At 51.5% G+C, this 15,860-nt stretch overlaps 2 protein-coding genes across 9 annotated transcripts; one reads left to right on the top strand and one right to left on the bottom strand.

The window, feature by feature from the left end:
* Positions 1-84: 84 nt before the first annotated feature.
* TEKT1 (tektin 1) lies at positions 85-8,729 on the bottom strand. 5 transcript variants are annotated; one of them, XM_077312729.1, is made up of 8 exons: positions 8,594-8,729; positions 5,768-6,025; positions 4,973-5,138; positions 4,096-4,224; positions 3,004-3,147; positions 2,254-2,476; positions 1,407-1,603; positions 97-494 (listed from the first exon to the last, which is right to left on the bottom strand). In XM_077312729.1, exons 1-8 carry the CDS (start codon positions 8,712-8,714, stop codon positions 335-337), a joined length of 1,398 nt encoding a protein of 465 aa, XP_077168844.1. In that variant the 5' UTR covers positions 8,715-8,729; the 3' UTR covers positions 97-334. The 5 variants fall into 5 exon arrangements, with proteins under 5 accessions (XP_077168843.1, XP_077168844.1, XP_077168842.1 ...); XM_077312727.1 differs by lacking the exon at positions 8,594-8,729 and adding an exon at positions 7,455-7,579; XM_077312731.1 differs by lacking the exon at positions 8,594-8,729 and adding an exon at positions 7,094-7,437 and having other exon boundaries at positions 98-494.
* LOC143824905 (tricarboxylate transport protein, mitochondrial-like) lies at positions 8,723-15,858 on the top strand. Of its 4 annotated transcripts, none has more exons than XM_077312733.1 (9): positions 8,723-8,882; positions 9,629-9,736; positions 10,158-10,257; positions 10,482-10,620; positions 11,809-11,893; positions 12,359-12,463; positions 13,265-13,380; positions 14,056-14,129; positions 14,407-15,858. In XM_077312733.1, exons 1-9 carry the CDS (start codon positions 8,723-8,725, stop codon positions 14,519-14,521), a joined length of 1,002 nt encoding a protein of 333 aa, XP_077168848.1. In that variant the 3' UTR covers positions 14,522-15,858. The 4 variants fall into 4 exon arrangements, with proteins under 4 accessions (XP_077168848.1, XP_077168849.1, XP_077168851.1 ...); XM_077312734.1 differs by having other exon boundaries at positions 8,724-8,882; positions 9,629-9,722; XM_077312736.1 differs by lacking the exon at positions 8,723-8,882 and adding an exon at positions 9,045-9,176 and having other exon boundaries at positions 9,629-9,722.
* Positions 15,859-15,860: the final 2 nt, after the last annotated feature.

Below are 15,860 nucleotides of genomic sequence, written 5' to 3'. Positions count from 1 at the left end.
TGCTGACTCCTAACATGAGCCAAGGAGCTCTTTGTGGAACTCTGTCGGCTGCTCTCCCCTATTTCTTTTTTTAGCTATGTAAGATTTTTATTTTTCACTAAAGATAGAAATAAAATAAATACATATAAACACATTAATAAAAGTTATATAGTTTACACGCTAAACACATTATGTTAGAAACCCCCTCCTATCCCAATATATTTTATCTTCCCCCTAATTTATTTTGTTCTTTTTTTCCCCTATAAAGCATACAGTAGCTATTTGGTCAATATAAAAGCAAGGAAAGACTTGGGCGTGGTCAATCCAGTCTAAGGCCCAGCTGGGCCCGATGGTGTTAGAAGTGGTTGATGGAGATGGACTCCCTCATCTGCATGCAAAGGACTTCGTCGATGTAGAGGGTGTTCGCTTTGACCTGGATCTCCTCCTCCAGGGAAAGCTGCCGTCTGCTCAGCCCTTTCAGCTCTGCTTCCGCCTGAGCCAGGGTGTCCGTCAGCCTAAGAGAGGGAGGAGCAGAGGGAGAGGCCTTGAAGGGCTGTGGTATTCCAAGCAGCCAAAATGGCCCTTGAGATCCTGGCAAGGACTTGATTCTCCGCAGGCTCCGGGGCCTGCCTGTCTGATAGCTGCTAAAGTGAGACATTCTCTAAACTTAAGAAAAAAAAGTAGCAAGAAAAGCAAAATGATGACTAATTAAGTCAACCAGGTTTGCATTTGTTTTTTTGCAGAGAAGGGCTCAGAGCAGTGCAGGGCATCGGGGTCCGGTGGCCCCTAGGAGTCCTGCTTGGTCTCATTCTAGCTCCTGCGATTGACAGAAACAAAAGCTGGAAGGGACCCAAGGGTCATCTAGTCCAACCCGGCTGCATAATGAAGGGAATTCTCAGTTCGTATATACAAGATGAGGGTTCAAGGGTAGCTGCTGAGCATGCACTGCCCAAGGCTCCTGACATCCTGGAACCAGCCCTGGTTCAAATACCAGAAATTCCACCAATGCATATTTGTTTCTTGGGCCACTGAGGGGCAGTGCCAGGAAACCCCCCTGTGGTAGACCCTTCCAGATGGGGCAGAAGGACGTTCAACTCAAGACTCGAAATAGACACTGAAGTTTTGGGGAAGCGGTGGGGTCAGAACACCAAACTAGGAACTGGGAGGACCAGGTTTCGATCCCCCGCAGCCATGGATCTTGCTGGGTGACCTTCGGCCAATCACTCTCCCCCTCACTTCCCATGGCTGTGGTGAGGCTAAGACTAGAAGGAGGAACAGGTTTGTACGGGAAAGGCAGGCAGGAGTTCCATGCTGCAAAATGTCCATGCCAAACGGTTCAGCCTGGGCAAGAGACCCTCCTCGAGGTCACTCAGGCCCAAGCAAGGAAGGCCTTCAGATCAGACAGAGCGTTTCCGCACAGCACTCACCTCTGAATGTTGTGGTTGATTTCGTGCACCTCCTTGATGAGTCGATACTGCACCAGGTCTCGGCACAGCTCCACGTTGGGCCGGTGAGTCCGGGTCTCCAAGCGCGTTGCGGCCACCTTGGCCGGCCCTTCCTTGTCGAAGATGGCTTTCTTCAGGCCTGCGATGTTCTTCTCTTGGGAGCTGATCTCCTCCATCACCTGCAGACACGGCCAAATCAGAATGAAGCATGTTACACGGGGCATGCCAAAGTCAGGGAAATGAGATGGGTGCAAACAAGGCCGGTCTTAGCCATGGGATAACCGTGGCTGCTGCCTTGGGCCCCACAATTGGAGGGCCTAACCCACTTGATGGAGGAGGGAATAAAGAGGTGGGGGGGGGGGAAGCAGGCGTCCATATCACCTACCACCTGATTCTTTTTTTTTAATCTGCACATGCTGGGGATTGAACCTAGGACCTTCTGCATGCAAAGAAGATGCTTTCCTACTGAACCACACCCCCTCCCTCTCCCCAGTATTATAAATACAATGCAAGCTGGAAACAATCAAAAGACCCTCCATTGCCGGGGTGGCCAGACCGGGGCTCTCCAGATATCCGTGGACTATAATTCCCATGAGCCCTTGCCAGCACATGCTGACGGGCTCATGGGAATTGTAGTCCACAGACATCTGGAGAACCACTGTTTGGCCAACCCTGCTCCACTGTGTTGTTTTGTTTTTATAGTGCTTTGTGAGCGACCCCAAGCCGCTCTCTGGCCAGGAAGCGTTTATAATTTCTAAGCACAAAAATGAATTGATCCCCTCGCCTTCAGCGCATTAGACAGACACCTGCTTGCTCGCCCGGTGCTCACCTTTGCCAGGTGCTCCTCCAGCTTGGCCTTCGCGTCCTTCGTCTCCTTCACCCTGTTCTGGAAAGCGACATTCACCGTCTTGTTCTGCTTCTGCATGTCGCCCGCCGTCTGGGACAGGATGCTGTCGATCAAGGCCCGGAGCGCCAGGGAGTTGTTCCGCTGCTTGTCTGCCTTTTCGACATTCACATTTGAGAATTCCACCCATTCCTGGGGGCTCACTGAGCTACCGAGCGAATGAGAGAAGAGATCAGATTGGCTCTGGGCGGCCAGGCCTGCCAAGGGTGTGAGAAAGGGAGACATCTGAACAGGGAAGCAAAGCGGCCGAGGTTTCCAGGTGAGGCATTCTAGAAAGCAGTGGATTTTATTTCAAAGATGTGGAGATGTTATCAATGGCTATTGAATGATTATGATTAATATTTTTATTCCGCCTTCTCTCGGCAGACTCATGGGAAGATCACAACATAAGATCACTACATGGCAGCATGGTGGAATGGTTAAGAGCGGAGGCTTTTAACCTGGCGAGCCGGGTTCGAGTCCCCATACAGTTGTGCTGGGGCTGTCTGACAATTCAGCCCGTCTCCTGGGTCTAGCTCATCTCCCGCTCCGGCTTTTACAAATGCCCCATGTTGCCTCTGTATGTGCAGGTGGTTATTCAGCCCCCCAAGGACATACACTAGCTAACATTGACCCTTGCTCTCAGAGAGGGGCATGCTGGGGCTGCAGAACAAGGGCTTTGGGGGAGGGACCTGCCTGTCATCCACCGTAATGACGTTCTGGGCGTATCGAATATCCGGCGTGTTGTTGTTCAGGCTGGAGCAGTAGTTGTCAATGGTCAAGGCGGTGAACTTGTCCTTCAGATCCATTTCCAGGTTGTATTTGGCAGAGCGATTGAGCCTGGAAGAGGAAACCAGACCACGGTGAAAGGCAACACGACGTAGCACATCGGGAGACCCTGACAGAAATCTCTCTCTGAATAGCGCACTCACCATGGGAGAAACTCTCCCGGGACCAATTTGCTAGCACATTTATTTATTTATATTTATATACCGCCCTCCCCTGAGGCACAGGGCAGTTCACATAAAACACAGAAATGATACATATTACTTAGACAAACAGAATTTAAGCTCCAAATCTACCATGACACTTCCTCCTCCAAAAACAGAAGGAAGGGGGGATAAAAACCATCAGGTTTTCCCATCCAAGACTACCTCCATGGTCGCAGAGGCAATGTGTGTTCTTCAAGACAGCCAACCAACTTTCCTTAACCTTCCTCACATTTTCATTTCTGTGTCTCAGTTGCCCCTCCTGTAAAATGGGCAGGTTAGCCTTCGATGCCCTTCTTTGACATCAACCCTGGGTCAGACATGGCTCCCTCTCATGTGGACAGGCAGGAGGCAGCAATTTTAAGAAAGCAACAGATGTGACACCTCCCAAATGGCTTTCCTTGACAGTCTTGAAGAGCATATCCAGCAGGAATGACTTTGAGCCGGGCAGTGCAGGAAGGGAAGGGGACAGTGTGGCAGGCAGCCATTTGCCCGATGGGGAAACTGAGCCAGAGAGAGATTGAGAGGGAAAGAAAGAGACTTGGGCAACCCAGTGACTTGATAGCTAAGCAGGAACTAGAACCCGGGCCTGTCAAACTCATGTCCAGTTTGATGGCCAAGCTGGAAGACAGAGACTCACCTGAGGCAGAAGTGACAACAGGAAAAAGCTGGTTGCATGGAGCTTGCCTCTGCAAAACCCCTGACGTTGGTGTACCACCACATGCTCAAGCTACCTAGTTTGCAGTTGCCTGCTGACAGGCCCCCAGCCCCATAACACCTGAGCTGCTTTCTTGCATACCGAATCTGTTCATTGGTTTGTTCCAGGGTTCGTTCCAGCAGAGCAATAACGCCTTGGAGGACCTCGGCTTCCTTGATCAGTTCCCGTTCTACTTCATCGTGGACCAGATCAATCCCAACCCGCCGTTCCCTAAAACGAGGGATGGAGAAAGGAGGAGCACTTTGGGTTTTCCTCTCTGGCCTATCAGGAGAAATTCTAATGTGTGGACACATCCAGAGGTGGGATTTTAAGCAGGCATCTCCTGAGAATAAGGTAGAGAATTTAGGGTGCCTAGATGGGTGAAAGCTCATGTGAATCTGCCTTATACCGACTGAATCAGACTCTTGGTCCATCAACGTCAGAATTGCCTGCTCAGACTGGCAGCTGCTATCCACAGGCTCAGGTCCAGGTCATTCCTGCCTGGTCCTTTTTAACTGGAGATACCAGAGATTGATCGTGGGAACTTCTACATGCGAAATTCATATTGGTCCATATTGATGAGGTTAGTGGGCAAGCAAGGTTATGCCTGCATGGCCTTTCACCTTTGACCTTCGGGGCACTGACTTACAAACCCCAACACGCAAACAGGCACCCTGAATGGGCATTCTGAATTTATTATCATCAGCTAGAGCATACTAAACTATATCATGCATTGCGGTTTGTAGCCATGTTGGCCTGAAGCAGCAGAACTAAGTGTGAGTCCAGGAGCCCCTTTAAGACCAAGTTTTATACAAGGTGTGAGCTTTCATGTGCATGCACAGGACATCTGACCAAGTGTGCTTGCACACGAAAGCTCATCCCTTGAATAAAACTTGGTGGGTCTTAAAAGTGCCGCTGGGCTCAAACTTCACATAAGGCACCTTATGGAAGGAGAGAACAATTCCAGCCCTCTTCTTACCGGTTCAGGAGACACTCCTGGACAATGAACAGGGGCTCCCTGCAGCTGTCCAAGGCCTTTTCAAGCCGCGTCTTAAACGTCAAAAGCACCTCGGTCTCCTTCACAATCTGGTCAAGTTTGTCATCCAGCTGCTGCTTCCAGAATTTGATCTCTTCAAGTCTCTGCTCTGCAAGAAAGGAGGGAGGAGGGGAGAACATCAGGTCATCTCCTCCCCAAAAGGAAAAGCCCTGTAGCAAGACCTGGGTGCATTTGGTCCTGGCAAATGCACGCTACAAGACTGTAGCTGAACTCAACGACAACCATCGCTCCTGTGTGACAGGGCTAAAAACCTCCATTCTGGACTTTCTGTTATTGGGAGGGTAAGGAAAGCCTTGCCAGAGAAGGCTAAAGGAGTCCCATAGTGGGTTGCAAACACTTTCCGCTTCCTCTCCCGGTAAGGCGGGTGGGTCCGAGAGAGCTCTAAGAGAACTGTTCTGCAAGAACAGCCCTAGGAGAACTGTGATCAGCCCAACATCCACCAGCTGGCTGCATGTGGAGGAGTGGGGAATCCAACCTGGTTCTCCAGATTAGAGTCCCCTGCTCTTAACCAGTACACCAAGCTGGCTCTTCTGCTGAAAGAGCACCAGCCGCTTCAATTTCCTATAAACGTTGGAAGGCTTGTTAAATTCAAATGCCTGCTCTTCCGAAAAGCGAACTTCAAAGGTCAACCCACTGGCCTCCACTCTGCGGCTCAGGCTGGGCGACAGAAAACTGACCGGAAGATTCACCAGCTTTTCCCACTCAGCTGGTCCTCACCTATCCTCTTGTTCACGTCATTTTGGGTCTTCTGTGTCGTCTTTTCGATTTCGTCCACCAGCCGCTGGCTCTCGTCCACGAGGCGCTCCGAGCGGGAGCGCTGGGCCTCGGCGCCGGAGTACTGGGTCTTGTTGGCGATGTGCCATTCTGGGGGGAGGAACTTGGGGGGCACATGCATCAGCTTGGCCATCGCTTTTTCTGGAAGACCCCGGGAGACGAGCCGGGAGCGGAAGGACTTGGAGATGCGGTGAGGCCAACCTGAATGGGAGACAGAATCAGAGAGAGCGGAAGATCCTGGCTGCTCCAGCAGAAAGATCGAAAAATGGAAGCAGGTGGCAATTTTGGCCAGGAATGGACTCTGCTCGCTAAGAACAGAGGGGGCTTACTAATTCTTGTCAGAATTTTGCTTAGTGGGTTGGAGAGCACCAAGCACCTGCCATTCTCCCTTCGGAGATGTCTCCTTCCTTGGCGCTCCGGACTTTACTGGTCTCTCCTGGGAGGAAGAGCTGGCAGGCAAATTCAATACCTGGGACTCACAGGTGGCAAAGGAGGAGGCAAGAGACAGTTCATGTATTTTAAAAAGAAAAGTTGGTTTTTACAGTCTGCTGTTCACTCCTCGAAGGAGTCTCAAAGCAGCTTACAATCGCCTTCCCTTCCTCTCCCCACACCAGACATCCTGCCTGAGAGAGCTCTGAGAGGAACTGCTCTGTGAGAACAGGACTGTGACTAGCTCGAGGTCAGTTAGGTCACTGGGCTGCATGTGGAGTAGGGAACCAAACCCGCCTCAGCAGCTTAGAAGCTGCCTCTCTTAACCACTGTGCCGCGCTAAACTGTCATTCACCTTTTTTTGTTGTTGAAAAGCCTTAGAGAGCTCACCTTTACTTGTTTTTACTATAAACGGCTTTGCACGCCGAAAAGTGGTAAAGAAATACAGTAAATAAAATCAACTAGGGGAGGGGAATTACTAACATTCTCTCATCCTTGCTGCCTGCAGTGCTGTCTGTTTAACGCAACATCTCAGACCCTTCTTCCTGAGCTCCTATGGGACTGAGATCTGACTTTCAAAAGTCAAAAGATTCTGTCTTCTTGGTTGCTGCTGCTGGATTCGAATCCTGCTCTTCTACCGCAGACCAACCCAGCTGCCTACCTGAAAGGGCTTCCTGGTGATCTACTTACTAATCTAAAGCACCAAACCGAGATTTTCATTCTCTTCTGGGAAGAAGAGAGATCCAGGGGCGGTCATAGCGAGATCACCCTGCCCTCTCTGGAGGGATCTAAAGGAACCAGGCAGAGGCAAGCAAGGCTTTCGTCGTTTTTCCCACTCACAATCATGAAGATGGATGAGGACCACCAGTCTGCTAATCAGCCTTTCAAAAACGGCCCCCTTTTACCCAGCTGAAGGGGTGGAGGCAGGAGCAGCTCAAAGCATGCTAAGAAGTACCACGGAAGCATTTTGGAGCAAAAACAAAGGAGGGAAAAAACAATCCTGCAGAAGGAAAAGACGCCTGCAAAGGTTTCCTTTGAGGTCCCGTCTAGCCTGGACGCCCCTTTAAAGGGCTATCCTCAGTTGGAACTCTGCACAGGCTCCGAGGCCCCCTTTCCCGTCCCGGAAAAGACGGTTCCCCAGACCCCCAGCAAAACGCAACGCCGTCCATTCCGTTGCCTCCATTGCAAAACGCAGCCAAACCGCGCCAGACCCTCCCGCCGGCGACGCACCCCTTCGCAGCCAACCCTTCCTCCACGGCTCTCGCAACGGGGCTGAACGGGAGACGCGCGCGCGGCTTCCACTCCCGAGCCCGGGCTCTGCAACAAACCCGTCGCCATGGAGACGCCTCGCCGTGGCAACCCGGCCCTGATTGGCTCCTGCCTCGGAAAGAGGGGCGGAAGAACAAATGAATGAGAACCCACGTGCGGCTTTGAAAGCGACAAAGCCAAGAAGGCTCCGCCCCTAATGCGCTGTCCAGGGTTCGGATCTTTGCTACAAAGTCGGGGGGCGGGGCGGGGGTTAGACAACGCTGCTGGCCGACATCACAGGGTTGTTGTAAGCTTGATAGCGAGATCATTTAGGTGGAGCCGCCTGAATATGAAAAGCGCTATATAAATGCGATGCCTGTCATTATTAGGGACCGTCCCGCTAGGCACACGGTGGAGGCCGGGAAATTAACATTAAAAAGCCGCGGACCTCTCTGCTTGCAAAACAATACGCCGTCCACGAAGCACCAACCGCCCAACAGAAATGGGAGCTCCTTCTTAAAAGGTGCAACGGAGCGAGTTTACTAATATCGTTTAATATACTTTAAATTTTAAATGTTTAAAAGCTGTTTATCGATATAGCTTTGGACTGTATGCTTTGTTGTCCGGGAAGGGCGGTCTATAAAAAAAATCAAGTTATCATTACTATTACTATTATTATTAGGCGCTGCAGGATTTATTATTATTACTAGGAACTGGAAGATTGCACCGCAGTCCTGCAGGCTTCCAAGTGAAATGTGCCGCTGGTGCTCTTCGGTTCTTCTCCCTAGCAGGCTTATAATAGGCGCACTCTGCACATGCCCAGGGACTCTTCTCCCCCCCCCCCCCCCCATTTACAGTGTGCGGCAGAAAACGTTCGGACAGGGCCTCTCCTTTTATTTATTAATTATTATATTTTACAATATAATAAAATAACAGTCTTCCTAAGGCACAATCAACCACAGCCCTGGGCCAGCGCCTAGCAAACAGGGACCAGAGTCTAGGCTGCCCGGGTCCGCTGGGGATTCCTTTGTCCACCCCTGGTCCCCTTCTGCGCATGCCCCAGACCGCGTCAAAAGAGCCGCTTACACCCACCTCGCCTTCCCTCCGGCCACAGCCAATCGCGGAGCCGCAGCAGCCCGCTACAGCCAATCAGGTCTCTCCTGAGGCGTCTCGAGCCAGGCTCGGTCCCGCCGCGCCACTGCTTAATATTCATAAGGGCTCATGAATATTGAACCCCAGGAGGGGGACGAGCCGCCGCCTCAGCCCTGCAGGTGGGCAGGAATGGCCGTGCCTCAGGCCGGGGGGACCCGCGCCCCAGTAGCCGCCGCCGCCCCCGCAGGCCGCGCAAAGCTGACCCACCCGGGGAAGGCCATCCTGGCAGGTGACGCGAGGCAACCCCTTTCTTAGCCTCGCCCGTTCGGTCGGGCGCGGAACACTGAGGCGGGAGGGGGTGTGGGGCGCGCGCCCGCGCATCGTCCTCTTGTTTGGCAGCGCCGCCTTGCAGCCAGGAGGGGCGGGCGGGCGGGCGGGTTGGTGGGCTTGCCTCTGGGCGGGAGACCCGTTCGTGCCCATCGGATGCCCGGGCAGTGGAGATCTTTTGCAGCAGCCCCATTTGGATGGGCAAACGAGGCTCCCGTGCAGGGGACCGGCAGCGGATGATGGACCGCGCCCCTCGGTAACCTGCGGAACTCTCCCTCGCTGGATGCAGCGGGAGGACCGATTGAGAGTCCAGTGGCACCTTTAAGACCAGGTTTGTTGGCCTTTAAGATGCCACTGGACTCTGTGTTCTGCGGCTTCAGACCAACACAGTGACCCAGTTGGATGCAGTGGGGATCACTAGATTAAGTCGGATTAGAGGACAGCTGTTAGCCATGCTGGCTGAATTAGATCCTCCACGCCCAGACGCATTGTACCTCTGAATACCATTCCCCAAAGGGGTGGATGGCTTGGCCTTCAGTCCCCCTTCATTCTCTTCTCTGAGCCATTTGGTTGGCCCCTTTGGGCACCTGGAAGCTAGATTAGACGGACTTCAGGTTGCATCCTGGTTGGGTCAGAGGGTATCCCCGAATTCCAGGGATGTGCAGAAGCAGCGTGATTCCACCCCATCTCCCTTTTTGTCCTGCACAGGTGGCATTGCCGGAGGCATCGAGATCTGCATCACTTTCCCGACGGAATATGTCAAAACGCAGCTGCAGCTGGACGAGAGGGCCAACCCTCCACGGTACCGGGGGATCGGTGAGATTTCGCCAGATTCAAAAGCAAGCAGAGGGAGCAGGCAGCCGGCAGGGGGAGCCCCTTCCTGGAGACTTGCTGATACCAATGACTCATCCTAGCTAAGGTTCAGGGCCAGTTGGGACCACCCTCTCTTGCACTGTGTTCGGGGATCCATGTACGAGCCACTGTTTCCTCCCCACCCTTTGGTGCCTGGGGAGAAGCCCAACCTTTATTTGGGCTGGGCTGAGAACAGGAAATGAGTCTCAGCTCCATCAGACAGGAATGAAAAGAGTCTCTGAGAAAGTGCAGAATGCCTGAGAGGTCGTCTGCTCAAGGCAAGTGAGCCAAGCTACGTCCCACCTTTGCTGTATTCAGTATTCAGAATTCTGTTTATTGATCGACCATGTTCTGGTCTCACGGAGGCCTTGGTAATGCCTTTTAGGTCACTGTGTGAGGCTGACCGTGCAGGACCATGGCTTCCGAGGGCTGTACCGGGGCCTGAGCTCTCTGCTGTATGGATCCATTCCGAAATCTGCAGTCAGGTCAGCTACATCTGTTTTGTCCTTTCATAGCAATGTGTTTACGGAGAGCATATTTCCTATCACCTTCCTTGATTTATCCCAGCCTTCTAGGGTTTTTTTCAGCTTTTTCTGGATTGGGTGTGTTTCTTCCATGGACATGGGGCTCATGATTGATACAATGCCTAAGTGTACACCCCCCACCCCCTGTTCTCTAGATACACTGACAGAATCCTGGTTTTCGGCAGGTTTGGAGTCTTTGAATTCCTCAGCAGCTACGCCAAGGACTCCAACGGGAAATTGGACAGCAAGAAGAGTTTATTCTGTGGCCTTGGAGCAGGCGTGGCAGAAGCCATAGTGGTTGTCTGTCCCATGGAGACTATCAAGGTAAGACGAGCGTATTCTCAAGGGCTGTTGTTGAAGATCTCCTTTCAGTCGGCATGAACTACAATTCCCATGAGCCCTTGCACAAGCACGCCCTAAGTATTCAGAAAGCTGGCCGATAAAGAAAAAGCCTTCAGAAAGAAACAAAAAAGACCTGGCCCCCAAGAGATTTCTCAACACCAAGCAAAACATCAAGACTTTGGTTCAGGGGCTCATGGGAATTGTAGTCCATGGACATCTGGACTAATGCTCTTGGACCATTAGATTTTGATTGTGTGGAATGGGAAAGGAACTAGACTCTACAGCCTGGGTCTTTCTAGACTGGACCGGAACAATGAACTTTCCTGATTAGTACAATAAGTAGCAGCAGTCTGGCTTGGAGGGAGGAGGAACTAAACCCTTCAGCAAGTAAGGGGCACGTACGACTGGGTAAAGGCCCTCTGCTTTCCACACAACGGACAGAGCTTCCTGAACTTTCCTGCTGAACTCCTGGGGGAGCATAACGGAACTCAGCAACTCTATGCCCTCTGATGCTTCCGGGGTGGTTACAACACTGGTTGCCTGTAAGCTAGGCTTTGCACATGGGTGTGCAGCTACTCCTTTCAAATAAGTCACCTTCTTTTTCGGTTTCCTACATGTTCGCAGTGCCCGATGCTCATGTGTCTCCGATACTAACCAGAATTTGGAAGCCAGTTTGAAATGGGTTCTGGATGCCATGGTTCTGAAAGCGCCTGGTTGGCGTTGGCTACACACACACACACACACACACACACACACACACACACACGTGATATCAGAGGCCTGGCTGGACGAGGGCTTGTCTGGGCAGCAGAAGACACAGGACTCTTACTCTGCCGTAGCCCCACTGCTGTGTGTAGATGGGGCCATGGCTCAGTGGCAGAGCGCCTGCTTGCTTGCGAAAAGTCCCAGCTAAAGTCTCCAGTTGAAAGAGTTTCAGGTAGTAGGAGATGGGAAAGACCTGAGAACTTTGAGTGCTGCTGCCTGTCAGATTAAAGAAGATTGACCTTGATAGATCAAAGGTCTGACTCAGCAGAAGGCGGTTTCCAAAAGTGTATGTCTGCTGCGTCCCCTTGGTGGCAGCAGCATGGCTTTCCTCTCTCTCTCTCTCTCTTCACCCTGTATCATTTCCTTCAAGTTTTTAGGCTGAAATGTTTTTTGCCATTGGTGCAGGTGAAGTTCATCCACGATCAAGGCTCTCCCAGTCCCAAGTACCGAGGGTTTTTCCATGGGGTCCGTGAAATCGTGCAGGAACAAGGTAAGACCATGCTGAAATACAAACTGCTCCAATCCTTGCAATGACTGGGGAAAAACCCTTTGCTGGTTCATTTTCCTCAAGGGAACAAGTAGAAGCCAATTGGCTTCTGTGGATGATACATTTGTTCTAGAGTTGTGAGGTTGTATTGGCTTGCTTTGCGGGTCTACACCCTGCCCTGGCTGCATCCTGACCTGTGTGACTGAAGATAACCGCTCTGAGCCGCAAGGAAAAGCGGTATATAAATGCAAACAAAAATTAAAATCAATGAACAAACTGCAATAACCGTTTTGCGGCTGTGCCCACTATGATGAGCCAGAATTCCCAAAATACCTGCAGGCTCAATAACGTTGGCAACTTCTGCCCTAAATTCCATCCATGGCCCTTGCCGGGAGTCACATGGGACCCAGGTCCAAGGAACCCTTGTAAATCAAAGCAGCAAAGCGTGGAGACCCCTCTCTCTTGCAGGTCTGCGGGGGACCTATCAGGGACTCACGGCCACCGTCCTCAAACAAGGCTCCAACCAGGCCATCCGGTTCTTTGTGATGACCTCTTTCCGTAACTGGTATCTAGGTAAGGAGTGGGAGATCCGTCCCTCCCAGAGCCCAGATCATAGAATCGTAGAGTTGGGACCTCCAGGGTCATCTAGTCCAACCCCCTGCACTATGCAGGAAATGCACAACTACCTGCCTACCCACAGTGACCCCCAATTCCATGCCCAGGTGATGCCCCTCCACCCCCCAAAAAACATAATCCCTGGCCAGTCTGGCCTGGAGGAAATTTGCCTCCTGACCCCAAAGCAGCCATCGGCATCTCCCAGGGCCCAAAAGAAAGGGCCACAAGAACCAAGCATGGAGACAGTCCCTTCTGCTCAACCACTTCCAATCTGCCTAAATTCACAGAATCAGCATTTTTGTGAGGTGGCTCTCTAGCCTCTGCTTAAAAACTTCCAAGGAAGGAGAAACCACCACTTCCCGAGGAAGCCTGTTCCACTGAGGAACTGCTCTAACTGTCAGGAACTTCTTCCGGATGTTTAGACGGAATTTCTTTTGAAATAATTTCATCCCATTGGTTCTGGTCCAACCCTCCGGGGCAACAGAAAACAACTCTTCTCCACCCTCTATGTAAATCTGTCCTGTCTCCTCTTAGTCATGTCCTCTCCAGGCTAAACAGACCAAGCTCTCTCAGTCTTTCCTCATACCTCTTGGTCTCCAAGAACCCTGTATGCCTGTGGCTGAAGGCGCAAGTGCAAAGATCCCATTTTGTAACGATGCCTCCTCATGTGCATTTTCCAAATCATTGGGAGAAGGATGACCCCAGTGCTATGGATCTTGGTTTTGTAATCTTCCTTTTGTGTGTCCTCTGGCCTGCTAGGGGACAATCCCCGCAGGGAGATGAATCCCTTCGTCACGGCTGTGTTTGGGGCAACCGCAGGTGCCGCCAGCGTCTTTGGCAACACTCCCCTGGACGTCATCAAAACCAGGATGCAGGTAACGAAGCCTCACAGAGTGGAAGGAAGAGACCCAATTTCTCGCCTTCAAGGGTGCCACAACAGCCTTCCAGACTGGAGTGCCTTACGACTCCGCAAGAATGTGCAAATGGCTCCTGGCCAAAAGTTCACCAATAAGGCCTGATAGGGCTGAAAGACACCAGGATCTGGTCTCCTAAGATATATTGTCTCTGAACATGGAAGCTCAGCATCTAGGCTCATGTTGTTACTCCCCACTGATAGGCCTGCTCCTTTTTGGCAGTGGAGTTTCAGAAGCTGGCCAAGCAGTGGGTGAAGAAGGGTGTCCTTGAGCGTGCCTTACAACAGCTGTCCGGCCATTTTTAACAGCCGTCCCAGCTCTTTATGTTCTGCCGCGGCTTCGTCGCCCCTGCCATGTCCTTTCTCACGTACCTCCCAGCTAATCTGGGAAATAGGACTCATCTTTAAGAAAGATGATCCGCCATCTGCACCTTGGCCTGGCTGCTGACTTTCTCTCCGCTTAGAACGCTATTTCTGAATTGCCAGCAACTTACAAAAGAGGGAGGAGCTGCTTACTGGGCGGGGTGGGGGGTGGGGGTGGGGGGGGAGGCATCCCAAATGGCTGTTGGTAAAGCAAAACCGGTTGGCAAGAGTTTGCGCTCATTTGCTTCCCTCTTCTTTGTTTTTTTCTTTCAAGGGACTGGACGCCCACAAGTACAAGAGCACCCTGGATTGTGCCTACCAGATCCTTAAAAACGAGGGCCCTACAGCGTAAGTGCATCCACTTTTGCAGGCTGCAAATGGACACTCTCCCAGACATTTTTGTCCATGAAATCAGAATCTCACAGAGCTGGAAGAGACCCTAGGAGGACATCTAGTCCAGCCCCCCGGCTTCCTGGGAGCTTACAAAACACACACTCCTCACAGTATACTGTGGTATCTCGATACTGTGGTTGGGAAACCCTGGATGGTTAGGGGTCTCTCTGGTTCCACAACCCAGTCAAATAAAACCCTTTTCTTTCTTCCTTCTGCATCTTCCCACCTGCAGCTTCTATAAAGGGACCGTCCCCCGTCTGGGCCGGGTCTGTCTGGATGTGGCCATTGTGTTTGTGATTTACGAAGAAGTGGTCAAACTCCTCAACAAGGTTTGGAAAACTGTTTGACGCTCTTGGCCCGAACGGATCTCAGAAGTCTGCTGGCCTCTCGAAAGCTAGCAAAGGTGATTTTGTTTGTTTGCGTGGCCGCCCGTGCCAGCTGCCGCCCCCAAAGGACTCTGGACTGCTGCGGGGGTCTATTTCTGGGAGCATTTCCAACAAAAGGGCCCAATGAAGATCTGGCAATCCTCCTTAGGGACTTTGACACTGTATACAAGTTCGGAAGTTTCAAAAGTGCCATGTGTCTCCCTGCTGCCTGTTAGTATCATTCTGGGAGCACTGAATCAAAGCCCAATGTGGTTTAAGCTCCAGCGGATGCACTCTTTTTTTAACAACAGGAAACATGATTTAAACCAGTTTGCCTCCGGAGGCAGCAGAGACTGCTGCATTTAACGCAAACCAAACCAGGACTAATAGGTTTACCCCAATTTACTTACGTGTTCCCAGGCATGCCAAGTTATGGTTTCTTTAGCATGGTATTGTTCTTAGGCATGTAACTCCTCCCAGACTCTTTAGAGCGGGGAGGACATGCATCCTCTGCCCCATCCTTTGGACTCAATCCTCCATGCCCAACGCTGGCAAGATTAGGCAGTCGTGTAAAACGGCATTTCTGGCTCAAAGACTTCGGTAGCTTTTTCTCTGTGTCCCCCCACAGCCATCTTCCAAGAGAGGCTTTTGCTGTCATGCGCCTCCCTCCTTATGCACAGCTTGTGAAGCCGATTTGCACCACCGTGATTCCTTGCCATGTGCTGCCCTTCGCTTCCATTGTCTGGCAACTGGGGCCTCTGCCTGCCTGTGTTCCGCTTGTTGAAACCCATTTCAAAAATGTTCTCCTTGCTGGGACTCCCAACTAAATCCTGAACTCAGTAAAGCCCACCCAAAAGTAGTTTCCAAGAACCTTGGCCATGGTACAGTTCTCCGGGTCCTTTGCAGGAATCTGTGGCAAGGGAGTTGCAAACCGGTTGACCTCTGCTTCTGAACGGGCTTGCAGCAAAAGAGACCTGGGGCAGCGCTGTCCATGGGAACGCAAACCATGAACCCTGTTCCTAAGGTCAAATTCAACCCCTCTATTTGGTTCCCAGCCCTCATTTCTTAAAAAGCCAGTTGTCAAGAGTGCTTGGGCTTCTCCTTCTCTACCCTTGGGATCGTCCCTTTCCAACAGAGACATGCTTCGCTGCATCCCCGTCGTGGGAAAGCCAGATTCTTATGTTTGTGCCTTTCTAACATCGGCCTTTGAACGTTCTTTCAGATTTGCTGCTCGCTCGCTTTTTTTAATTTCTGAAACACTGTTATGGTGTACAAGTTCAGACATTTCTCTTTCGGGATAAACAAAGCCTACACGTACAGC

This window comes from Paroedura picta, chromosome 15, assembly GCF_049243985.1.
Source record: "Paroedura picta isolate Pp20150507F chromosome 15, Ppicta_v3.0, whole genome shotgun sequence".
Taxonomy (NCBI): Eukaryota; Metazoa; Chordata; class Lepidosauria; order Squamata; family Gekkonidae; genus Paroedura; species Paroedura picta.
This window is presented reverse-complemented; position numbering and strand designations above follow the sequence as displayed.